This window comes from Carettochelys insculpta, chromosome 2 (assembly GCF_033958435.1).
Source record: "Carettochelys insculpta isolate YL-2023 chromosome 2, ASM3395843v1, whole genome shotgun sequence".
In the NCBI taxonomy this organism is placed as follows: domain Eukaryota; kingdom Metazoa; phylum Chordata; order Testudines; family Carettochelyidae; genus Carettochelys; species Carettochelys insculpta.
The window spans coordinates 219,639,742-219,665,451 of NC_134138.1; the positions used below are offsets into that span (position 1 = coordinate 219,639,742).

General features: G+C 43.3%; 1 protein-coding gene across 1 annotated transcript in view; it reads right to left on the bottom strand.

Moving 5' to 3' along the window:
• DNAH11 (dynein axonemal heavy chain 11) overlaps window positions 1–25,710 on the bottom strand; it is a 327,231-nt gene that overhangs the window by 135,865 nt on the left and 165,656 nt on the right. The window contains exons 47-54 of the mRNA XM_074984643.1: window positions 22,985–23,150; window positions 20,909–21,011; window positions 16,564–16,803; window positions 10,495–10,656; window positions 8,192–8,385; window positions 4,960–5,122; window positions 1,000–1,123; window positions 26–168 (exon numbers count right to left, since the gene is read on the bottom strand). Coding sequence (XP_074840744.1) covers window positions 26–168; window positions 1,000–1,123; window positions 4,960–5,122; window positions 8,192–8,385; window positions 10,495–10,656; window positions 16,564–16,803; window positions 20,909–21,011; window positions 22,985–23,150 — 1,295 coding nt within the window. The remainder of the gene's footprint in view (window positions 1–25; window positions 169–999; window positions 1,124–4,959; window positions 5,123–8,191; window positions 8,386–10,494; window positions 10,657–16,563; window positions 16,804–20,908; window positions 21,012–22,984; window positions 23,151–25,710) is intronic.

The following is a 25,710-nucleotide window of genomic DNA, read 5'->3' on the forward strand; positions in this document are numbered from 1 at the left end:
TCTCTTGCATGGGATTTTTCCTTACTTTTAGCATTCGTCGCATTCTGTCCAAAAAGAATCTCCAACAATTTTCTCTGGTGTCAACCAGACCCAGGTTTCGGACCTCATGCCTAATTCCAGTAATAATGCCATCTACATCTTCATTGCTGAATAGATCCAGAACGTCTCCTATAGAACAGCATAAGGAAAGATTGGGGGTGGAGGGGGGCAGAAGAGGGGGAATCAGAAAAGCCCCCAAAAAATAAGAGTCAGATTATTAACTAAAGTATGTTTTATATGCTCTAGCTGCAGGGACCATCTTTTTGTCCTGTCTATACTGAGCCTCGCACGGGGGCTACTTGTTTGTGATTGGGGCTCCTAAATGCAATGGGAATAAACAACAATTAGGGTTTCCATACTTTTTTTATCTGAAAGGAGGATTTTCTCTCAAGTGAAAAAAATTCAGTTTTATTTCTGTGAACTGTGAAGTACATTGATGCATGTGGTGTTTTCTAAAGCAGTAGCTCTCAAACTTTTGCAGACAGTGACTCTATATTACAAGTGACAGGAGTTTCAGGACTCCTTCCTAGCTATAAAGAATGGGATGCAGGTCTTAACATGCTCTTGTCCAGTTTGTCACCACCAAACTGAAAATCTAGACTGTAAAGTATTAATAGAACCTGATTTTCCTCTCTTGTTCACTAGTATAATTAGAATAAATACAGTTAAATCACTGCAATTACACCAGTGTAAAATCACACAAGCAAAGAAGAGACTCAACTGCACAAGGACTACAATCTGAATTACGTGACCTTGTTATTAGCATTCTGAAGAGGACATTGATTCCTTAAGCAACCTGGGTACAATACTCAAGTTAACAGGCCTTAAATCACTACTTCTAAAGGATTTCCACTACAAAAAAAAATCTCAAAGACAAATAATCTGTCTCTAAAGTTCACTGAAACCACAGACTATTTTTCACTGGAGAAGATCTTTCAAGAAATGTGTTGGTCTAATCACCTGACACCAACAACTCATTAATCAGCACAAGAAAGCGTTCATCTGCAACATGGGCATCTGTCAGCAAAAACACAGTGGGCATGCTCTTGGCTCCAGTCTTGATGTACAAATTGGCAAGATCTGCCTGTAAGAAAAAGAGGCAATCATTCATGAGTTGTTAAAGTGTTCATACAGGGAGAAAAAGGCATGAAATGCATACAATTGACAGAAATGCCTCATTGCCTGTACATACCTCTTTCAATTTACAACTCTTTAACTTGCAATGTTACATCCAAAGGGGAAAAAGGAGGTAACCTCCACTTTCAGACATCTGACGAGAAGAATGGTGGCTTTGACATGACTATGTAATCATAACAAAAAACAGGCTGCTAACCAATAAAAATTTCCTCCTAACATAGTGAAAACTGATATCAAAACATCTCTTCTAAGTAACTCCCTCTCAAAAACAGTTTTAATAATGTTAACATTATCTGGGGAGCACACAGGAAAGCCAGCATAATATTTTGGCTGGTTTTCTTATTGTATTTGTTGTGTATAGGGTGTAAAGATGTGTGTTTGTTTTGCTAGGAACAGCACTTAATGATTTCACTGGGAGAGGAATGGTACAGGTTGCACCTCCCTTATCCACCATGCTCAGGATCTGACAGGTCCTGAACAAGAGAATTTGCAGGATAAGGGAAGGTGGACAGCCCAGGCTCCTAGGGGCTGCCACAGGGCTCCAGCCAGCCCCTGCAACCGTCCCTCCACAGGGCGGGCAGGTGCTCTGGTTCCCAGCCCTGCAGCAGCCTCTCTGCCCCGCTGGACAACAGATGTTGCTGGACAAGAGAGTGCTGGATTTGGGAGGTGCAACCTGTGTGTCATTTATATTTCAGTAGCACCTCGGAGACCCAGTCATGGACCTGGATCACATCAGGCCAAGTATTATACAAATACAGAACAAATAATTTAGAAAAAATACATTATCTGCATCTTAATTTGATTTCATTTGTGCTATAGATTATTTACAATGCCAGTTTATATGCCCAGCTAGCAGGGTCTCTCTCTCATTTCCCCTCTTCTGTCATTTGGGGGAAAAAGTTAATCTGCTGCTACATTTGAGGCTACGTCTATACCACCATGCAGCCATAAAGACCTAACTGTGAACTGTAATTTACACCAAAATGCCATGCTGCAATTCCCCTGCGTCAGGCATTGGCAACCTGCAGCTTCAGGAGTCAGTTCTGGCTTGAGACGCTGCTGCCACTGAAACAGCAGAACTACATTTAATTGGGTTAACGGCCACTCACTCACCCTGCTACTCGAGTGGCCACACTTCCCCAGTGGGCATGGCTCGGCTTAGCTCATCCCACCAGTGGAACACCTCCAACAGCCTTCCTTCCGCTGGGTACACATGGCCACCCATCATAGATAGGTGCCTCACCATCCGAGCACTCCCTGTCTTGGCTGTGATGGGAGGGCTGGAGCCAACTGTGTTGGGCCTCTTTTCCATCTGTAACTCGGGAAAGGGGGTGTTTTTGGGCTGGCTGAATGAGTTCCCTCTGCCCTGTGCTCTCAGCACAGCCCCAGAGAACTGGCTCTATACCCCCTGTGCACAGTGAACCCTTCCCACCTGGAGGGGGGCCCCTCCACCTCTCTGGCTGCAGCAGGAGCTGGGGTTAGAGGTTTTCACTCCCTGGAGGGCCTGTGGGGGAGGGCTCTGTTGTCCCGCATGATGTCTGGCCATGCTGCTGTAACCAACCTGCTGACAAATAAAGCCAGCACTGGGGATGGGTTAGTCCCAGTGGCCAGTTTGAGGCTGAGGCGGGATAATTCTGGGTATGGGTAGGTGGGTTTAAGGCTGAAAGGGGTAAAGCCTGGGAATGGGGGGCAGGTTTGCAGGATGCGGGGTAAAGCTTGGGGCTAGAGGAGCAGATCTGGGGGCGGAGGCGGGTAAAGCCTGGAGATGGGGAGCAGGTTTGAGGACCAAGGTGTGTAGCGCCTGGGAATGGAGGAGGGCATGGAGGGTTGGTGCGAACGTTGGTCCTCCCTGCTTAAGAGACTATCCCCAGCACAGCTTTTTCCTTGTCCTCATTTGCTCTCTAATCCAGGAGTGAAAGTAACTTAAACCTTCTCTTGGCTACAAATCATTGTGTGTGCGCACTGTTCTAAAAACAGGGGTTATAAAAAGTCTGGTTTGACATTATTTATTAAGAACTGCCTCGTAGTCACATGCATTGCAGCTCTTGAAGTATTGATTTTGCAATTGAATTTGAAAAAAATGGCTCTTCTCGTATTTTGGTTGCAATCTCCTGCTCTACATGAATGCTGCAAGCATGAAGTAATTCCTAGTTCACCTTAACATAGCCCTCAAACAGAATGTCAACAAGGAACCTTTTGGTTTGTTCCCACACTGTGCACATGAAGGATTCACAGCACAGCACTTTGGTGCACCCTACCATTCAGACCTCTCATGGTGTGCAGAATAGTGCAGAAAAGGCCCAAGTCTTCACTTGAAGCCATTGTCCTCCAAATCTGATGTCATAACTAATAGTAGAAATGATGAGGAAGACGAGCAGAAGATGGAGGCTTCAGGATACAAGGAATATTTTCAGATAGAAACTAAATAATACAAAAAAACAAATGGCTCTAAATGCAGGATCATCCTTAGCTAGAAAGCTCCATGCAGTTTTCCAAAAGGTGGCAAGAGCAGCTCAGTGAGGTCCAAATTTTACCGTTACAAACTGCAGGTTTACCTTCACAAACCTTTACCTTCCTGGAGGTTTCAAATCAATGTTTTGTTTTTCCCCAAATAGGGAAGAAAAGCAGCATAAAAATATAAGATCCTGCCATTCACTATAGGCAAAATCTTACTTTTTCTATTATTATATACTTGCAATGTTCTATGGACAGGAAGTAGAGCACAACCCACTAGGCAGGGGCCTTCATGCTGGTGCTGGGAATTGTGCCTTGGGGAGGAGCGTGCATTGGAGCATCTCTTTTTATTGTACTTCCATTTGACACTTAAGTAGTCATTGAAGCATATGCTCTGGTGGCTTGCTCTTGGTCCAAATTGGCAGATAAGTTTCTATTGGAGCCATAGTGTACCAACCAGGGTCATACACAGACCCTCATCTAGCACTCTGGACACTGGGTACAGAATCTTTGTTTGCTGCTCCACAGGGAATGTGGGGAAGAAGAAATTCCTGATAACTTCTTGCCCTATTAAGTGCACACCAGACTCGAAGCTCAAAAATCCAGCCCTGATCCAACAAATCCCTTATGCACATGCTTAATTTTAAGTATATGTATAGCTCCATTAATTTAAATGGCTCATATGTAGTAGAGGACAGAATTCTGCCTTGCAGTTGTCCATGTAACAGTTTTATCCCACTTAAAGAGCTTACAGCTGATCACCAAACATAAATATAGGGCATAACTGTAACTATCACAGGTTTTACCAGATCTTTGTACCTTAGAAAATAGCTACCATGGGACATAGTTGGAGGGAATTCCTAAGATTTAAGGGAAACTCCCAGATAAAAAAAAGTGTGTAAATAGACACAGAAGACTCCTTCCACCTCCAATTTCTCTGTTGGGCTAAAGAAAAATGTTAAAAGCACGACTGAAAACAACAGAACCTGCAAGTTTTGTAGCTGAAAGACAAGCTATGAAAATAACCAATTTTTCAATTTACTAGCCAATGGAAAAAGATTAAATGTTTCATTGGGGTCAACCCTAAACAAAATTCTAATTTTTCAGATAAATGAACAGTTGAAAAATATTGTTTGGGTCAAACAGAATACTTCATTTCTTTTTCAGTTTGGGGGAATTTTTAACCATTTTTTTGGTCTGAAAAATGTTGTCCTGCTCTAATCTCAAGTGGTACTGCTCTTCCTGTACTTTTCTTGTATTTGCACAGGTTCCAAACAGCAACTTCTTGAAGTCATTAACTCACATGAGAATCAAATACCATCTATTTACCCTCAGGTCCTGGATCCCATAGCCTTTCTTCAGCGTGATCTGAAACACATCAAAGGAGCTGATGTATGCTGCCAGCCTAGATAAGCTTTGTTTTCCGCTACCGCCTACTCCAATAAGAAGCGCATAACCCCGAGGGGCTTCCAAGATACGACTTATGCGACACCTGATGATGGAAAAATGAATACAAGGGCCATATTAATTCATTTTGTAATTTTCCTGGATGGCACTTAATTTAAGGCTGAAACCATTTTTTTTGGTGTTAGGGTGACCTTGACCTACATATACATGCTAGCATCAGTTCATCTTTCTATTGCCAACTTTCTCCAATGTTTGGAAATCTTGATAGGTAGCCAAGGTTAATCTTCCTGGCCCAAAGAGCACAGATGCTGTACCATTCCTCCACCCGAGCTCAATGGATTTTCAACATTTAGAGTGACTTCTTGTTAAGCAACATATTAAAGCCCTGATCAATGCCTGCTGAGGCCAGGTCTACAGTAGGCATTAAAGCTGATTGTAGATACTCATTTCTAGCTATGGCAATTGCATAGCTAGAATCGACTTACCTAGCTGTCCTCACAGAGAAAGGTTGACAGGAGAAACACTCCTGTCTACCTCTCTGACTCTTGCAATATTGATGATTACAGGGGTTGACTGCCAACCCCAGATAGTTCAATTTCACATATCTCTACCAAGTGCGCAAAATTGAACCCTGGAAGATCAACCCTAACCAGGTCGATCTTCCACGTAACATAGACATATATTGAAATCAGGAAAGAGACTTCTGTGTAACTTCAACGGGCGTTGATCAGGTATATAAGAAAAGGTCAGGCATTTATATTAGTCAGTTAGGATTATCAAAACAAAGGGATTAACTACATTTTGTTACAGAATCACTTTGTGGAGACATGTCTGAAGATCATCCTTTAATTTGCACACAGCTTTTACTAGCTTAGAGCTTGAAGAAAGAACTTGACTTGTCATCAAATATCCTAAGCCAAGCAGATATTAAACCACAGACCAAATACTCAGCTGAGGTCTACAGAGCTGTGCCAGTTTATATCAGATGAGCATTTGTCTCAGAATAACCGTGATTTAGTTTCATGAAGATCTGTTGATATATTTTGTCCATGGATCAGTGCTTCTACTAGTTAAAGAGAAAAATGATGTTATAAATAATAGTCTAGGTTGAGCTGGCAAATAGACATGGCAGAAGAAGCATTATAATTCTGAAAACTGTATTTTGAAATTTCCATATTCCAGTTATCTAAGTCTGGTGCTAATATTGGTCAATATCACTGTAACAGAGGCTTCTGAAGACACTTTGACCTTTTGCTTCACTGAGTAGCTTGAACATAGTGTGATAATTTAGATATTGTTAATTATTCCTGACAACCATCTTGAGTGGAATCTTTTAAAGTAAAGAGTAGAAAGGACTATGTCTAGTATGGATACTTTCTGAACGGAGAATAGCAAACCTGTTAAACCAAGACTGATATGTTGAGCTCATGGACAAAACTATGACTGTCAAGCCTCTAAACCGACTTGATTATTGATTGAGAAGAGTAACGAAGTTTTAAAGGATTTAGTTTTCCAATACATCTTTCAGGAGATGCTGCTCCTGGGCTTTTCTCTAAGAAACTCTGTTACTTTGCCTGACACGCAAGGACACTACTTCCTGTCTCTAGACTTTATCAGTGAGAAGTTAATGTGCTAACAACATTTTAAGAGATGGCTTCCACATTCTCATAATCACTTAAATCTCAGAATCAGAACAATAGGTCTACAACCCTCAAGAAAGCATCCATAGGATTATTTTTCTAATTTAAAATACTTCCTACTCTATCTGGGGAGAGGTTTCTCCATTGGACTGCTCAGATAAGGATGACTCTCACAGTACCTGCCCCTTTCAGCATGTGTTAGATTATACATAATAAAGAGGCAGAAATACTGGTACAATTTAACAATGAGAAAAAGTTTCATCTTAAAGTTCTGACACCACAAACAATAGGAACTGCATTAACAAAACCAAGCTTTGTCAGCAGTGATCACTATAACTCTGTGAGAAGCAGCGCTCCATGTTAATTGAAAGAATGGCTATATTAGAAGTTCTAAACTGTGAAAAGTAGAAGCTATTTTGAGTTTGTACTTCACTGAGTCAACAGAATAATTCTTTAACACCTGAAAACAGAAAAATTGTTCAGTAGTAAGCATAACTACTGCAACTTGAATCTCAGAAACTGCGCTGCAATGTTTTCTTTTTTGACAAGATGGATTCCAATATACAGCCTCATACAAAAAACCAAGATGGATATAAAGTTGACAGTACGTATTAGTAACCCAAGGGTAAAACATTTTACAGGTTGTTATAAATTAATATTACAAAACAAGAAAATCCAGGTCAGATTATGCTTATAAAACATCTAGAAAGGTAAAATAGTAACAGAGAGATAGCAGTGCTAGTCTATATTCTATGAAAACAAAAAGCAGTCCAGTAGCACTTAGAAGACTAACAAAATAATTTATTAGGTGATGCGCTTTCGTGGGACAGAAGTGAGTCTGCCCCACGAAAGCGCATCACCTAATAAATTATTTTGTTAGTCTTTAAAGTGCTACTGGACTGCTTTTTTGTTTTCCTAGAAAGGTTAAGGTATAGAAATATGAAGTTAAGGCTTCCAAAAACCCATAAGCATGGCCTTGTAGTGACAGGATATAATAACAACATGATTTTAATGTCTGTGGTCCCAGATTAAATTAGTTTGATTTTTACAGACTTTTTTTTCAAATGTTCATGCTGTCTTCCTTACATAAATGCAGAAAAATACTACATTTCTGGACAGACTCTTTTTAAAAAATATTTAAATTAATAAATTAAAGGATTTACTTGTAATTTCTCAGAAAATCATTTTGTAGTCAAAAGATAAACGTTGTTCTTACAAAAGCAAAGAGACTGAATCCCTTCTTTGCAGGTAAACTGGAACTCAACTTTAACTGCACAGTCTTGATGTGCCTTCCATAATGTTATCAGTGAAGTTTTCTAATCCTGAACATTGCTGGATGGTGATCTTAGTATGATTATTATTAAAAATGCTAGTAATCCACAGTGTAAATGATTTTACATCGCAAAAGAGGCAACTTCTTGCCCAGTAATTCTCCGATAGCAATATCTCCTCTCAATCTGACTATGCTGGCATAAATAAGCCTTTAAATGTTCTTTTACAAAAAGTCTACTTACACATGCTGCATGGCGTGTTCAAACAAAACTAAGTTCATAGAAGCATTAAACTCATTGTAGCTTTCTAGAGCCTCTGTAAGTGTCTTCCTCAGTCCTTCCCATTCCTTGACCGGCATGTAGCAAGGGGCGGCTACTCCGTTTGCAAAATGGCAATAAATGAGTGGGCACTGGAGCAGAATGTGATCTTCCACACCCTAGCAAGTGGGGGAGAAAACAAAAATAAAAAGGAAATGTCCTACATTTAATGGCTGGTCCAAGAGCACAGCAAAAGCCCTCAGTACTTTCAAATAGATGGAGTTGCTGGAAAGGTTCACCTTGGAGCTGAACAAAATGTTTAATTAGAAACTTTTTCCTGACAATAAATGACCATTCTTAGTTCTGATTTGCAGAAAAGTTTAATGTTTTTCTAAATTTTCCAATTTTTAAACAATGGCATCAATGAAACTTCGAAGCTCACAAAAGATTTCCAATTTTTGGTTTCCCTTCCCATACACTCTTCTACTCATTTCCCCTCATCTCACATCTTTTCCAGTCCCAAAATATAAAAGGAAAAAAGGTGAAGAGGTGTGGGAAAGGGGGAAGAAAAGAAGAGGACCCAAAATGACAAAAAATAAAAAGTAAAGTATTTTTTTTAATTTGAGGGAGGGTTGGCAAAAAAAAATGTTTTACCCACATGAAACGCATTTTTGACAAGCTCTGATTCACATAATAGTCACACTGCTTTGTCTGGTAAAGAATGGATTTATTTTGGAGTAATAAATGTTTTTGAAGAACCACAGCACTCGATATTTAATTCACACTCTGGTATAGGCACCAATACATGGTTTATTCATGAAGAAACTACAAGCTCTAATATGCAGCTATTGTAGTTTGACGACATTCCGCTGAATTTCCGGAGGAATGTTATGCCATGCCTGCTATGATGGACAGCAAGGATACACATTTTGTTTGTTCTACATGCCTTGTTAGACAAGTGGAGAGGCAGTTGTAGTAAAGTTTAATTAAAGGGTTGTTAAAAGAAAACAACTGAAGTAAGGGGAAATGGCATATTCCTCGTAACTGAATTGTAAATCAGACAAGAATTTAGCCCAGAAGATCTCAGCCAAAACTGTAACCTGTATTTTTTTTTAAATCTTGTTTACTATGTCTCTAATTATTATTTATTTTCAGTAAGATTGGCTTATATCTGTGGTACTTGCAAATGCCCATAGAACAAGACTATGCATAGTTATAACTAAGTGATATGATGCCAAATAAATTCTACAATTCAAAGCTAAATAATATAGATAATTTTGTTTATAGTTGCATACATTTTGCTCTTCAGTTCGTCAGTCCTATTGGAGGAAAATGCTATTGCAAAATAAAAATTATTCTCACAAGGAAAAAGAATTATGGTTATTGCAAGGTAGAAGGTATTAAATAAATATATTTTTATCAGTTATGGTAAAAACTAATCAAGTAAATGCTATCATCTGACCACAGGTACATCCAACTACATGAAGAGTCATGTAAGCAAGAAGGCCAATTACTCTTTTTTTACATGCAGCCCCTGAGTGTTTGCTTAAAGTTGCTAACAATTGTGCAACAGACCCTTGAAAATACTTGCAGCTAATCAAACACAAGTGGGTAACAGAAGTCAAGAAGAAAATTACCATCTTTGCAGGCAAAGACCAGAATTAATGATATCAGGCTTAAAAAGCCTTACTCACTCTTATGGAAAGCTAGTACCCATTACCAGGCCAACAAATGGGGAGCGGGTGCGGGGGATAGGGTAGGGGGCAGTTGCTTCCAGGCCTGGCCTTTCAAAGAGGCCCAGAGCACCACCTGCCCCTGCTGACAAAGCAAATGCTGCAGCAGCTGGAATAGTGGGCCCCTCTGAATTGATAAGGCAGTGCAGCTCTGGCTGCGCGGGGTTGGAAGAGAAAGGGGAGGGGGCTCAGCACTACAATCCCAGCAACACTGAGGGCCAAATGCCCTAGGCCCTGCCCCTTCTGCTATTGGCCCTACCCTATTTGGGGCATGGAGCTGCCCCCCTCCCCCAGCCTTCCCTTGGGACCTGCAGTGACTCTTGGCGGTGCTGCCCACTACTGCATCAATCAGGTGCTTGCTTGTCCTTCACAGAAACCCTGCTAGTAGGTGACATTAAAGGCAGTATGTTGAATCAGCACATTCATTGGCTATAATTCCTTTAGCTACAGTCTGAGACTGACGTGGCTATTTATAGTTGCAGTAAACTTGACATAACCCTGAATAGCTTTAATTTAATTAACAGTGCAGAAGATATTTCAAATATACAGCCTTACCTCAAAATACTTGTGTGCAGTATCTATCACCTTTATATGGAAGAAATTACATTCTTCTGGTTCCATCAGTTTATCTCCATAAACACGTGAAGACTCATGAATCCAAAGATGCACAAGATCACTTGGTTGCTTCAAACACTCAGGTGTAGCAAATAATATTCCCTAACAACAAAAAAGAGTACAATCATATTTAAAAAATGCTGTTGCTAAGAAGCAAAGGTAACCAAATTTTAGAATTCCTGTCAGAGTTTGCTGAGTTCCTGAAATATGAGTCACCTCATTTCCCTAAACTTCCTTTCCATTCTCATTACATTTCTTTTCAGATATTGATTGTATTAATTGATAGGGCAAAATCTCTCTCTCTCTCACTTTATATACAGAGACAGAGTTTATCAGCACTGCGAAAAAATGGAATCCAAAACACACAGCAGCCATACATCAAACACCACTAATCTGCACAGAAGGGATGGAGGTCAAATGCAGATCAATAAGGTGTGAGGATTTGGTGTACGGCAGGATGGAGAAGACACCCAGACCAGGAGCCAGTTATGAACAGCCCTGTTTCAAGGCATTACTGGTGGAAATCTAAAAAGGGGTTCTCTCTCTAACTTATTTTTACAAGAAAAAATATTTGCAAGTGTAACAGGATAGAAGCCTATATATTATGTCAAACTAGAAAGCTCATATCAATGGAAAAGAATATGCAATTAATCCCCCTCAATTACTTCCTGTTTGAGAAAGAGATTTTGATGACATATTCACAAAACAAACAGAATTAGTTTCCTTAGCACTGCACGGGTATTGCGGGAAGTGGTACCCTCCCTTTTCTGAGGGACTGGAAACAGAAATGCAGAAATCCCATCCCTCCCAAGACATGAGGGCCGGTTAAGAGAAATATTCTAGAGAGGAACCAACCCCTCCCCACTCCACAAAAAACTCTCAGGATAGAAGATACAAACACAGAACCCAGTTTTTACTCTGGATTCCTGTGCACTGATGCTGTTTGCTCCCTTCCCCAGCTTCAGTCTCTTTACCTGTGCCTCACCTTTCTTTCCCTCCCCACCCTCTCACCATAATGTCCCCTCCCCCAGGTCCTCTCTTTTAGGCTACATGTATACTACGAGATAAATTCAAATGTATTAAAATCAATGTTATAATGCCGGTTTTTCTAAATTCGATTTTGACTATCCTCATCTTCCTGAAGGCTCCCAACAAGTTCAACACATTGCATCCACAGCAGACATCGACAGATGCCGCAGTGCATTGTGGCAACATATCCCACAGTTCCCTCAGCCCCGCATTCTGAGCCAGGAGCCAGGTGCAGCAGCACTGTCAGTTTCCCGGGTAGGGCAGCTTGGGGGACCCAGGAAACTGACAGAGTAGCAGCCCTGGTCAATTTCCCAGCTCCTGCTAGTACAGTAAACCCTCCATTTAATGGACTAATAGAGCTGCCCACTCTTCCCCATGGTCAGTTAAATGTGAAGGTTTACTCCCCTTCCCCGCAGGCTCCCCCTAGCCCCCATCCCACCCCAACATCTCCCCAAAAAAAATCTCCTGAAAACCCTCCCAAAAATACACAAAACACGCCCACCTCCCAAAACCCCTTGCCAAAAAAACTCCCAAACCCCTGCCACTCACTGGCTCCAGTGGAAGAGCTGCTGGAGCCCACTGACTGGGGGTTCCTGGTTGCAGGTGGCCAAGGTGCCTGGGGGGATGGGTGCCTGCCCATGGGCATCTGGCCCCCCCCGTGGCAGGAGCCTCCTGGCTGTGGGGTGCCTGGCCCCATGTGCAGCTCCAGCTGCCTGACCATGGGTTACTCGGTCCTGTGCAGAGCTCGAGCCGCCTGACCATGGGTTGCCCGGCCCTGTGTGCAGCTTGAGCTGCCTGACTACGGGTTACCTGGTTCCCCGCCACAGAAATGCATCAGCCTTGTCAGCTTCCCAGCTCCCGCTAGTAACAGGGAGCTGGGAGCTTGGTGCAGCGTGTATAGCTTTGCAGGATAGATACAGGACACTTCTTGAGATTAATAAATGTGATTTAGGACATGGCACTTCCACACTAGCCTTTAATCGAACTTCTGAATTCGAGCTTGATGCTATACCAGGCTACGTCTACACGTGAAGCCGACATCGAAGTAGCCTATTTTGATGTGGCGACATCGAAATAGGCTATTTCGATGAATAACGTCTACACGTCCTCCAGGGCTGGCAACGTCAATGTTCAACATCGACGCTGCGCAGCACCACATCGAAATAGGCACTGCGAGGGAACGTCTACATGCCAAAGTAGCACACATCGAAATAAGGGTGCCAGGAACAGCTGCAGACAGGGTCACAGGGCGGACTCAACAGCAAGCCGCTCCCTTAAAGGGCCCCTCCCAGACACAGTTGCACTAAACAACACAAGATCCACAGAGCCGACAACTGGTTGCAGACCCTGTGCATGCAGCATGGATCCCCAGCTGCAGCAGCAGCAGCCAGAAGCCCTGGACTAAGGGCTGCTGCACACGGTGACCATAGAGCCCCGCAGGGGCTGGAGAGAGAGCGTCTCTCAACCCCTCAGCTGATGGCCGCCATGGCGGACCCCGCTATTTCGAAGTTGCGGGATGCGCAATGACTACACGGTCCCTACTTCGACGTTGAACGTCGAAGTAGGGCGCTATTCCCATCCCCTCATGGGGTTAGTGGCTTCGACGTCTCGCCACCTAACGTTGATGTTAACATCGAAATAGCGCCCACCACGTGTAGCCATGACGGGCGCTATTTCGAAGTTAGTGCCGCTACTTCGAAGTAGCGTGCACGTGTAGACACGGCTCCAGTCAGTTAACTGTGATTTTGTAATCTTGAGTAGTAACAGAGAGATAGCCATGTTAGTCTATATTCTATCAAAACAAAAAGGCAATCCAGCAGCACTTTACAGACTAACAAAATAATTTATTAGGTGGTGAGCTTTCCTCGGGGGAAGTCATGAGTCAGATAAAGCAACGTATGTAAAAGAGTCCTTATAATGGCCCAGGTAATTGCCGTCCTGGTTCAAACTACGTGTTAATGTGTCAAATTTGAATATAAAAGAGACTCCCCCCCATCTGCTCTTCTGATTTGCCCACCTTGATTACACTTTTTCTGATTTGTCTTCCTTGATGACAATTTTTGGCTCTCTGTGCCTTAAATATTGAGTCTGTGCTGGTATGGCTGTGGTCTGAAGAAGTGGGTCTGTCCCATGAAAGCTCACCACCTAATAAATTATTTTATTAGTCTTTAAAGTGCTACTGGACTGCCTTTTTGTTTTGATGTAATCTTGAGATTAGTGCTCCCTTAATTAAGCTAATGGTATTTCCAGTGAAGACAGTCACCTGGTAATACTGAGCTAACTGCCTTAAATTTGAATTTATTTCACAGTGTAGATGCAGCCTCTCACACTTTCCTCCCAGCCATGGGTATAAGAGACAAAGGGACACAATGCCTACCATCAGTCTTAGTGCTCAACCACCCCACTCTTTCTATCCCTATTCTGAACCTTCCTGAAGGCTCTTACATCAGGCTGTTGCAGCTTGCAGACTGCTGACTCTTTCTGCAAAGTATCGGAGGGGTAGCTGTGTTAGTCTGGATCTGTAACAGCAATGAAGGGTCCTGTGGCACCTTATAGACTAATAGAAAAGTTTTGAGCATGAGCTTTCGTGAGCACAGACTCACTGAAGTGAGTCTGTGCTCACGAAAGCTCATGCTCAAAACTTTCTGTTAGTCTATAAGGTGCCACAGGACCCTTCGTTGCTCTTTCTGCAAAGTGTATCTGTTAACTTAAAAGTGAAAAGCCTTTCAGTTTTACAGACCTATGAGCATAACATTCAACCTCTGAAACAGCCATGAAGTAGTAATTAAAAACCATTTAGCAGGCATATGCCAACCCTGAATTTACTGAAGGAAAAAAAAACAGTTGTGCATTACTATGTTTACAGGATCTTAGTTTAAAATTTGCTTCAAATATTTCACAGGTTTGTGGCTGAATCTTATAAAATCACATCTCTAAATCTTTACATGCACAATCTGAGTATTCAGCTTTAGCCTTAAATGCTTCGATCTTGAGACACAGTTTTTAATTTTTTTCAGAAGACTACCCTGATATAAAATACACATTTTAATTTTAATTACAGTAGTACAAAAAGTTGCTTTCAGAATCTTCCTATCCTTTCTATCTACCCCTACTGTCCTTTCACCCTCACTGTTGAAGAGAGACATTAAGCAGAAAACATTCTTTTTCTTCTCGACAGTTGGACAAATGAGTTTCCTTTTTACTTCTGACTATTTCATGAATTAGTTTTAAGAGAAACCTGCACCAAAATCAGTATCTTACCAACTTATAAAATCCTTGGTTATGCCTAACATCTTTGAAAATATATTTTAACATACAGTGAAATATCATAAACATATCTTGTTGTGAAAAGTAACAGAGCGATAGCCATGTTACTCTGTAGTTTATTAAAACAAAAAAGCTGTCATGTAGCACTTTAAAGACTAACAAAATAATTTATTAGGTGATGAGCTTTCGTGGGACAGACCCCCTTCTTCAGATCTATCGCCTGACCAGAACAGACACAATACATAAAGCACAGAGGTCCAAAAATTGTTATTATGGTTGACAAATCAGACAAATTGTTATCATTGTTGACAAAGCAGACAGAAGAGCAGAGGGAAGGGGACGTGAGGTGGGGAAGTAAGTGTTAGGTCAAACATCAAAGTATATGAAATTGTACTTATAATGGGTCAGATAACACTACAATAAATTAGTAACAGAGAGTAAGCTGTGCTAGTCTATACACTATCAAAACAAAAAGCAGTCAAGTAGCACTTTAAAGGCTAGCAAAATAGTTTATTAGGTGAGCTTTCGTGGGACAGACCCACTTCTTCAGACCATAGCCAGACCAGAACAGACTCAATATTTAAGACACAGAGAACCAAGTGTCCTCCTTGCTTACTGTTTTTGGTTCTCTGTGTCTTAAATATTGAGTCTGTTCTGGTCTGGCTATGGTCTGAAGAAGTGGGTCTGTCCCACGAAAGCTCACCTAATAAACTATTTTGCTAGCCTTTAAAGTGCTACTTGACTGCTTTTTGTTTCGATACAATAAATTAGTGTTCCTTTCTCTGAAAGCAATGAACTTTGTTATGGACACATGAAACAGCTCTGACTGATTAATTTCAAATAATGTCTTTGTTTCAGTGAGTTTAAATATGTAGTAATCTAGATTAATTACTTTAGGAAGGCTGAAGAGTTTATTTAAAATATAAAATCAGCTTAGAAATACTGATTAAGAAAACATAAAACAGAGAAGTTCTGCACCATGTGTTCCATAACGTTTAATGTGGTATTCAGCAGGACAACCTACTTGTCCTTATTACAAAGCTTTTGCAAATAAATTGCAGACAGACGTCATGTTATATCACAAAACCTGTGACTAATTATTTTTAGTTCCCAAATTTAGTGCTTTTAATGTAGTACCTTCTGCATGTTTAGTCTTCACAATCTTGCATTCAGTGGAAAACATATTCTATTTTTTTTATAAAGAAATTTTAGAAGAGGTTTTTCCCCCCCCCCAAATGTCATTTTCTACTTTTAGGGTCAAGGATTTGGCTGGAATGGGTGAGCAGAGAGAAGAGGATGACAGTGGGGAAAGTGTGGGACAATGGGAAGAGGGTGGGGCCTAGAAAGAGCAGAGTTGGAGTACTGGAGAAAACACAGACTGAGGAGCTTGGCTCCCCAAGCAGCAGCTTCACCCACTGCCTATGCTCCCAAGATAGTCTCACCATAACCCCCAAACTCGTAGCATTAACGTGATGCTTGCAAACCATCTCTCTGAGCATCACATACCTTTCTCCTGTTTTTCCTAATTAGATTGTGAACTCTTCAAGGCAGGGACAATCTCTTACTATTGGGACAGTCCCTAGCAAAATGAGGCCCTATTCTTGGTTGATCCTAGTCACTGCTGCAAGAAAGACAAGACAAGAAAAAGACAAAGTAAAGAGAGATGATGATGATGTGCTGTGCCTAGAATGAAAGTCAGTCTGTGAAACGGACCTGGAAGATGTTTGAGAGATCTCTTAGGTTAAAAATGTAGTGAAATTTAACCGCAGTTGGCAGAAAATTCTGAACCATAGTATGATGAAGCCATATTGCTGCTTGGATCATGGCTGGAACATTCTTTAATGCTGCTGGACTAAGAGCACGCCTTTGGAAGTGGAAACCAAGGATCTTGCTGTAGATGGTGTTCAGGGCATCAGCAGATGGGAAGTTCAGAGCAAACACTGTGAAATGTCTCTGAAAAGAAGAAAGATTTTCATTACTCTGAGAAAAGACCAGCGTGACGTCAATGACCAACTTATAATTCCAACAGACCGAGGCAAAGAGACTGACTGCTGTGTGTCAATCAGGGTCTGTCTACATTACAACTAGGGATGAGCCTCCTGGCCTGGGTAGCCAGACTCACTTTAGCAAGGCATGAGCTAGTGCAGGGGTGGCCAACCCACGGCTCTTTGAGCCTTTAAATGTGGCTTCTCCTTGGACCTGAGTGCTAGGAGTGTAAAGTGACCATCTGTCCCAGTTTCACCAGGACAGTCGTGTATTTGGGATGCCAGGATTGTATCCCAACTTACTTTGTCAAAGGGGCTAACTGCCACATATTTTCAGGCAGCTGTCGCTCGCTTCCTCTGACTGGGGGAGCTGGAAGCTGGGCTGTGGGGCAGTGGAGCTGGGCTGTGGGGCAGTGAGGCTGCCCCGCAACTTCTCCCGGCTCCCCCATGGCGGTGCAGCTGCCCCCCCTAACTTCTCCTGGCTGGGAGAGGTGGGAGCTGGACCCAGCCATGGCTGCCCCACCCGCCAGCTGGGGGAGCCGGGAACTGGATTTGCACAGCAGTGCGGCTACTCCTCAGCTTCCCCCCAGTCCCCTGCCATGGTGTGGCTGCCCCCCGGCTTTCCATGGCTGGGGGAGCTGCGACCTTGACCAGAAGCATGGTGGCCCCCCAGCTGGTGGAAGCCAGAGCTCTACTGGCAGGGTGACAGCTCCCACAGGGTAGCCACCTCCTGACTCCCAGATAGGGAGACCGTCTGTCCTGTTTTGGCTGGGATGGCATCATTCTCCTTGTCCCATGGCTGAGCGGGAGACATATGGTCACCCAATAGGAGTGCTGTCACTACACTGTACACATGCCCCAGTGCTTGGTGGGAGAAGTGCATGGCGGCTGTGGCAGCAGCTCTGGGCTACGTCTACACGTGAAGCCTACATCGAAGTAGCCTATTTCGATGTGGCGACATCGAAATAGGCTATTTCGATGAATAACGTCTACACATCCTCCAGGGCTGGCAACGTCGATGTTCAACATCGACGTTGCGCAGCACCACATCGAAATAGGCGCAGCGAGGGAACGTCTACACGCCACAGTAGCACACATCGAAATAAGGGTGCCAGGCACAGCTGCAGACGGGGTCACAGGGCGGACTCAACAGCCAGCCGCTCCCTTAAAGGGCCCCTCCCAGACACACTTGCACTAAACAGCACAAGATCCACAGAGCCAACAACGAGTTGCAGACCCTGTGCATGCAGCATGAATCCCCCGCTGCAGCAGCAGCAGCCAGAAGCCCTGGGCTAAAGGCTGCTGCACACGGTGACCATAGAGCCCCGCAGGGGCTGGAGAGACAGCGTCTCTCAACCCCCCAGCTGATGGCTGCCATGGAGGACCCCACAATTTCGACATTGCAGGACGCGGATCGTCTACACGGTCCCTACTTCGACGTTCAACGTCGAAGTAGGGCGCTATTCCGATCCCCTCATGAGGTTAGCGACTTCGACGTCTCGCCGCCTAACGTCGAAGTTAACTTCGAAATAGCGCCCGACGCGTGTAGCTGCGACGGGTGCTATTTCGAAGTTAGTGCGGCTACTTCGAAGTAGCGTGCACATGTAGACACAGCCCTGGTGAGTTACTGGCATTGAGTTAGAGCTGGCGGGGAGCTGGGGATGCCTGACTCTGGGGGAGGTGAAGGAGGATTGGGTTAGAGTGTGGAGGCTGGGCATGCCTGGCTCTGGGGGAGAGGGGGGAATTGAGCCACATACATATTTATTTTATCTATTTATCGATTGATTGACAGATATATATTATACCTAGATAGACAGATAAAAGTAACATACACCATGTGACTTTTTTCTCTATCCATGTGGTTCTTACTGGTTGGCCACCCCTGAGCTCCTGCACTAAACACAGCAGTAAGGATGTCACAAGTTGGGCTGCAGCTTAGGCTCTCAAGCCTAGGGACTGGTTGGGAATGAAAGCCTAAGCTGCAGCCTGAGATGCAACATCCTCACTGATAGCTTGAATCTGTCGACCGAGGGTGGGAGGTCACTCCCCTATGTGGCTTAAAGCCCCTCCCCTTGCAAGGGGCCACTAGGGAGCTGGTCATGGTCCCCTGCTCTTGAGACTACCCCATTGCCTCCAGCTATGATGCTTACATACAGCAGCCCTCATGGTGCTCTACCCACAGCTGGCCATGTGCCAGCCAAAGACTGCAGTGTGCTCTGGTCACAGCCCATTCCCACCTTCTGTGCCAGGGACTGCAGTAGATTGGGGCTATTGTAGCCTTCCCTGCCCCAGCAGGGTTCTGGCTACTTTACGCTCCCTTTGTGTCAGGAGCAGCAGACCAGAGAACGTGGCTCAGGAGTTTGCCAATTAAGCCAATTTACTTTATAGAAGCTGGAGTTCTTTGTGACATGTGGCACCTATGCATATTCATCTCTCTGTTAAGAGGAGTCCAGGACTTTACTGGATGATTCTGGGCTGGGAAGTATCAATGGTGCAGGGGCACCACTTAGAGCAGCACAAAATTTCAAAAGGGGGCACAGCAAAATTGGCTCCCCCTGCAGGTGGAAGTTCACCGCTGCCTCACCACAGCACTGCCTGCCTGCCTGCCTCCATCTGCCAGCTTCATTTCCATTCCCCACCCCACTCCACCCCGGGGGTCTCTACAGCCTCACTGCAGCCTCTCTGGGCTAGGCTGACCTGTGCTGCCAGCCCTCACTGTCCTCTGGGACCACTGGAATCATTTCCCCTCTTCCAGACAGAGCAAGCTGGGAGGCACATGTAGCACAGGCAGCTGAGTGGGGGTGAGCTTCTACTGGGGGAGTTCAGGCTTTTTTTAAAAAGTTTAACTATGATTACCTTTTGTTTTTGTTTAACTTTGCCTGGGAGTGCAGGAGAAGGTGGGGGAAGGGCAGGGGAGGGGATTCTTTAAACAGCAGGGAACTCCTGGGTTTTTGGTCTTTCCCCCAAACTGAGGAGTGGGTGGGACAGGCTTTTGAAACATCAAGATAAAGATTTATATTATACATATAAAGCACAGTCCGTCTCATTACATTTTTTGTAATATGTTACTGTGTATATGTATGTATAGTCACATTTCTATATGGATTAATAAAGTTTTTACATTCTACATATTTATGTTCTTATACTTGCTGAAAGGGTTTTTTTATACGAACATAAGTGACATTTCCATAGGTTTGGATTACATTAGGCAGGTTGGGGGTCCCCGGCTAATTGCAGGGCCAAAATGGGGGGCCCATCACAAAAAGTTTGCTCACCCTTGACCTAGAGGTTCAGATTGATGAGATGGTGAGTGAGAGCAAATCCAAAATGGGTCTCATGGAGATGTACATTAGATGCCCGGAGAGTTTGAATTCTCAAGACAGGTTAGTGTGAGAGGGAGGGAAGCGGCAGACACCACAGGTTGAAAGAACATGGCAATTCAGAGACAGTACAGGCAGCTCTCTTGCAGGACACTCATAAGGAAGTTCTGAGGGCAGGCTGGGCAGGCTCTGAGGCCTGGTGTCCTGAGCATACAAGGTGCTCTGAAAAATGGGGGAACAAAGGAAGTGGGGACCCTGATCTCCAAATTATCTAAGACTGCACTAATAAACTAACAGCAACTATTTAAAAATCATTTTTAGCGTTGATGTCAGAAAGAAACACCAGAAGGCTACAGGCACAGAAAGTTCCCTCCCAGAATGACAGCAGGGAAAAGGAACTAGAGAGGTGTTTGTTCTGGTCCAATTCTGACGTCCTCACTTGGGAGCATGAAGCAGAGGTGAAAGCAAAGACAAGCAGGCTGCTGTCAAACAGTTTTGGCAACCCAGCACCATATGTACACACACAGGGAATACTCACAATAAACAGTACTCTATAAACTTTGATAAAATCTGCTGGTTGTGGACATACAGCTCCCACTGGCATCAGTGGGAGTCCAAGATGGGAAAAAAAGAATGACCATGTCCAAATTAGTGTTTATGTCTGTTGCAATAAAAAGCTAAATTCTAAGCATTATATCTAACATATTAAATAATAAATATAGGGTTACTACAGTGTAGCGCTTGAAACCATACCTGGAGGCGAGGGTTGATGGTGAAACTGCCAGCAGTTGGATTCATACAAGCAATATATTGGCAACTATGTATTTCTTTTACAGTTAACTTCTGCCTGTCATACCTAGAAGACAGACAATATAACTACTTTAGTTTAAACTGACTGATATCTACTGTCAGAGAATCACAGGTAAGACATGGCTTAGTGCTAGTCAGAAGACAGAAATTCTGACATTGTAAAATTTGTTTTTGTCCTGGTTCAGGATGAAAATTGCAATTCTGAATTTTGTGTAGAAAGAAATTGTGTGTAGCAGAAACAAAATGAGAAAGTCATAGAATTATAGAAATATTGGTCAGGAAGGGATCTGTAGATGCCACCAAGCCCAATACCTGGTGCTGTGACAGGACCAAGTAAATCCAGAGCAGGTGTTTGTCCAACTTGTTTTTAAAAGCTTCCAGTCACGGGGACGCCACAACCTCCCTTCAAAATCTATTCCAGAAAAGAACTATGCTTATAGTTATATAGTTTTTCCCTACTCTCTAACTTAAATATTACTTCCTGCAGAATAAGATCATTACTATTTCTCCTCTCTTCAGTGGACACGGAGAAAAATTGATTACTACCCTCTCTATAACTGTTCATAACATACTTGTAGACTGTTATTGGGTTCTTCCTCAGAATTGTTTTCTCAGTTAATTTTTCCGCATAGATCAGGTTTTCTACAACTTTTTTTTTTTTAAAAAAAAACAATTTGTCCACTTTTTGGTAAGCTGTGATACCCAGACTTAGACATTAGACAATTACCTCCTGTGTCTTGCATATAATATACATTGTTCTGATTTGGATTGGTTTCAAAATGTCCCCATTGACAATTTTATCAAAAATCAGCCTGCTCTTCAGAAATGTTCTGATTTGGACAAAACAGCATTTTCCAACAGAAAATTGTTCTATCTAACTTCTGTTCAGTCAGCTCTAGAATGGCTCTGTACAATAAAAAGAGTATTTACATAAAGAGCAACATTGAAGCACCAGTGGAGACCAAGAATAGCTTCTCCAACTCAGATCCAGAGGGTAGTGTGTGCTTGAAAACAGGTGGCAAACATGAGTCTAGACTGAGGCTGCAGCACTTACACAGCTATTTTTAAGCACTAGAGCGAGCCCCCTACCAGAATGAGTCTGTCTAAACAGGCTGGGAGGCTCACTCCCACAAGCAGTGTAGGCATACCACCAGAGCCTTTGTAGTGGAAAACTAGCTCAAATGAGCAGATTTCAGAGATAGAGTACCAAAACTATGCTTGGCATACAAAGAAGAGGGAGGTTGTTCCATGTGCAAAGCTGAAAATAAGTATTAAGTGGCCACAGGCAACAGGTGAGATTAGAAGACCACATCTTGGTGTTTGCAGCATGATCCCTTGAACAGAGCATGTGACAAGAAGTAAGGGGTCCTGGATTCAATTCCTGGCTCTGCTATTGACTCACTATGTGACCTGGGTAAGTCATTCAACCTGCTTTTGGGGAAAGAGGCCATTAACAGTGGGTTACTTCAGTTTTTAAAAACTTAGGGTCTCACTTTAGACTGAAGAGCACTTATATTTTCAAAAGAAGTCAGTAAGAGATGCAGCTGCTTACAGGCCTCTGAAAATTAGGTACTACACATTTGAATTTTGGAACCCCAAATTAAAAGCTGTTTTGAACATTTGAACCCAAAACTCTATGTATATTAGTGGGCATAATTATTATTATAGGTCGAGGCTCTTTAGTCCAGCACCCTTGGGATCTGACTGGTGCTGGATGAGAGAATTTGCTGGACTACGGGAGGTCATTGTTATCTAGTAGGATTACCAAAACTGCTTACTGGGCTCTTAGAAGACATTTAGGAGTAAATTACAGCCAAATAACAGCACAGAATACTGAGACCCAGGACTGGTGGCTGTAAACAAACTTTATGGGACTGTGGGAAACTTGGCCACCCCCACAATGAATGGTTGTCTGGCTAACTAAAATCATGCTGGACCATGGATGTTACTGGACTAGAGAGGTATGTGAATAAAAGCAATCTGTGAACATGGACACCAAGTAAAAAAGTAATTGCTTACCAATGTCCATAATCTATGTGCTGTCGAATCAGTGTGTGGGGTTGAACTGTTCCATATGCATCCACTTCAGGCATGTTCATATCATCAATAAAATAAATTAACTTCTTATTTCCTATGGGACCATAGTTACGACCAGCTTTTTTCTCTAGGCTTTTCTCTAGAATCTCTACAATATTAGGAAAGATATGGCAAATTGTTATGATTCTCAAAATAGTGTACAGATTAAATCCAGAACTTACCATTAATTCACCTAGGGCTTTGAAGATCTGGGATTTTCAAAAGCAGCTAGTTGGTTCCAGTGGGAATTGGGCATTTAGGTACCTAATGAAACTGGCCCGTTCCACAATTTAAGTTTTAGTTGCCTAGATACCTAGATGTCCAAGTCATATCAAGTGCTATACGGCGCCGACTCCTGCACCTTGTGAGGAGACCTGCTGACGTCAATGAGTCCCTGCCCCCTTACAAGGGTCCACCCATGCACATCACCTTGTAGGATCATTGCATAAAAGCAAACCCAAATTTTCCACTGCTCACTGGAAAGAAAAAACAAACCAATAGCTAGCTGTAGTATTTTTGAAATATGTAATCAAATTGTAAGCTCTTCCCTTATAAAAAAGGTTTCTTGGTCCTGTTTGCAGATTAAGGGGCTCTATAGGAAAGCAGTCATCCAGAGTCAATCTGGGAAAAGCCAGCTAAGAGCAAGACAGGGTGAGTTGCGCTTCTCTGTTTTACGAAGCAGCCTGCTTTCCTTCTCTCTGTTTTTATTTTTTGTGTTAAAATTCTAGATTCTAACACTACTTTTATTCATACACTGCAACGTTGCCAAAAGAGTACAACAATGGCTTGATTTACATGAGGGCTCCATTCCCACGCACCCTCACAGAACTCTAATTTTGGGTAAGTTGGGGGCAGCTTTCTCCCTGGTGGAATGCATGTTCTGCAGCCTGAGAAGCAGCAGGAGCACCTGGAGCTCCTTTGGGGATGGGGGGCAGCTGGAAAGGGTTAAGCCTGGCAGTGGGTTGGGGCCATGTTAGCGGGACAGGAGGGTTAAGGCTGCAGGATGCGGGGCGGGGGGGTAGAGTTGAGCCAGAGCCATGCATGGGTGGGGGCAGTTGAGCTGGAGCCATGCACAGGGGTGGTGAGCCAGCGCTACACAGGGGAAGTCTGACCTGGGGCTGCACATGGGGGAGGGGGAGTTTGAGCCAGAGCTGTGAGTGGGAGTGATGGTCTGGAACCATGCTCGGCTGGTGAGCCTGGCCACAGGGGTTTAAACCAGGGCAAGGGGGTTGAGCTGGAGCTGCACAGGGGGTTTAAACTGGGGCTGAGGGGTTTAACCAGGGTGGGGGTGGTGAGTCGGAGCTGTGCGTGGGAGGTGGCGAGCCAGGCTGTAAGGGTTTGGACTGGGGCTGGGGGAGTTGTGCCGCAGCCACATATGAGGGGTGGTGAGCTGGAGCCAAAGCTAGGTGTGGGGGTGGGCGGGGGAACCAGAGTCATGCATGGGTGGTGAACAGGGCTGGAGGGGTTGAGCCAGGGCCAGAGGAAAGTGGGATTTTGAGTTGCACTTAACTTGCATTAATGCAAGTTAAGCGCAACTCAGACTCATGCATTTTGAGGATTTACTGTATTTCATGTTTTCTCATCTAACTTCCTTGTTTGTAAGCTATGAAAATAACATAAGCCAGAAAACTAAGACATTACTTATGGAGAAGCAGCACCTTTATCTTTTGAAGTTTGATTAATCAATTATGTAAAGTTCATTGTGGTCATCTGGCTGAAGGCACCATTGAAGTACAAAGTCCTATTTTTCCACTTTTACAATGAAGTCTGAAGCCTGTTAAAATCAAATATCCAATGCAAAACCAGTGCTGTTAAGCCACTGTACTTGAAGGGAATGCAGGCAGGTTAGACCTCTTTGGTGGCCATTCAGATAATGTAGTTGATAGGTCAGGGAGACAAAAAAAATCAAGAATTACATACAAGATGGAAAGTCTAATGATTCATATATCTGAAGTAAGTGTAAGAATCTTCATAATAAAGGTAAGATAGTAACCTTTTAAATGGAAATACTATATCTTTGATTGTGGAAGTCATTTTCAATAAATATAATGTACAACAAAATTAGTTTAGAAATCTACAGCAATTCATCTGATCTGAGCAACATTCTCAAAAAGGATGGGCTGGATTCACAGGAGGACTATGGTGCTTCAGAGCCACTTTAAGTTCCTAACTCCCAGAGTCAGGCTCTACTGATATTCACAAAGCCCCCACATCCTGCAGGTGACTAATGCATTTTCTCATGCTTGCTGTCTCTCGGGGACAACGATTCTTTCATTATTTCTCCATGTAGGAACAGCTTCACTATTTTGGACGTGGGGTAATGGGTGAGAAAGAGAATGACCCTGTGGTCTGGTACTGAGACCCAGGATCCTGTCCTCCAGGCTGCAATGGTTTTTAAAAATTATTTATCTACATTGGAACAGCTTCAACAGGAGAGACTGAGGAAACCCCACATCAGAATATCTCACCTATCAATGGCTAACACACACACCCAAGGGCTGGTCCCATTCCAGCACCTCAACCATGGTGCTAAATATTATAAGGAAGTACCTTCTCTCCCACACCCTACCCTCGGCTTCATGTCAAGCTGCATAGGTGCCTAATGTCAAGAGAGAGTCCAAGTAGCTAAGAATCTTACATGGAGTGATGGACTTAGGCATCTCTCTCAG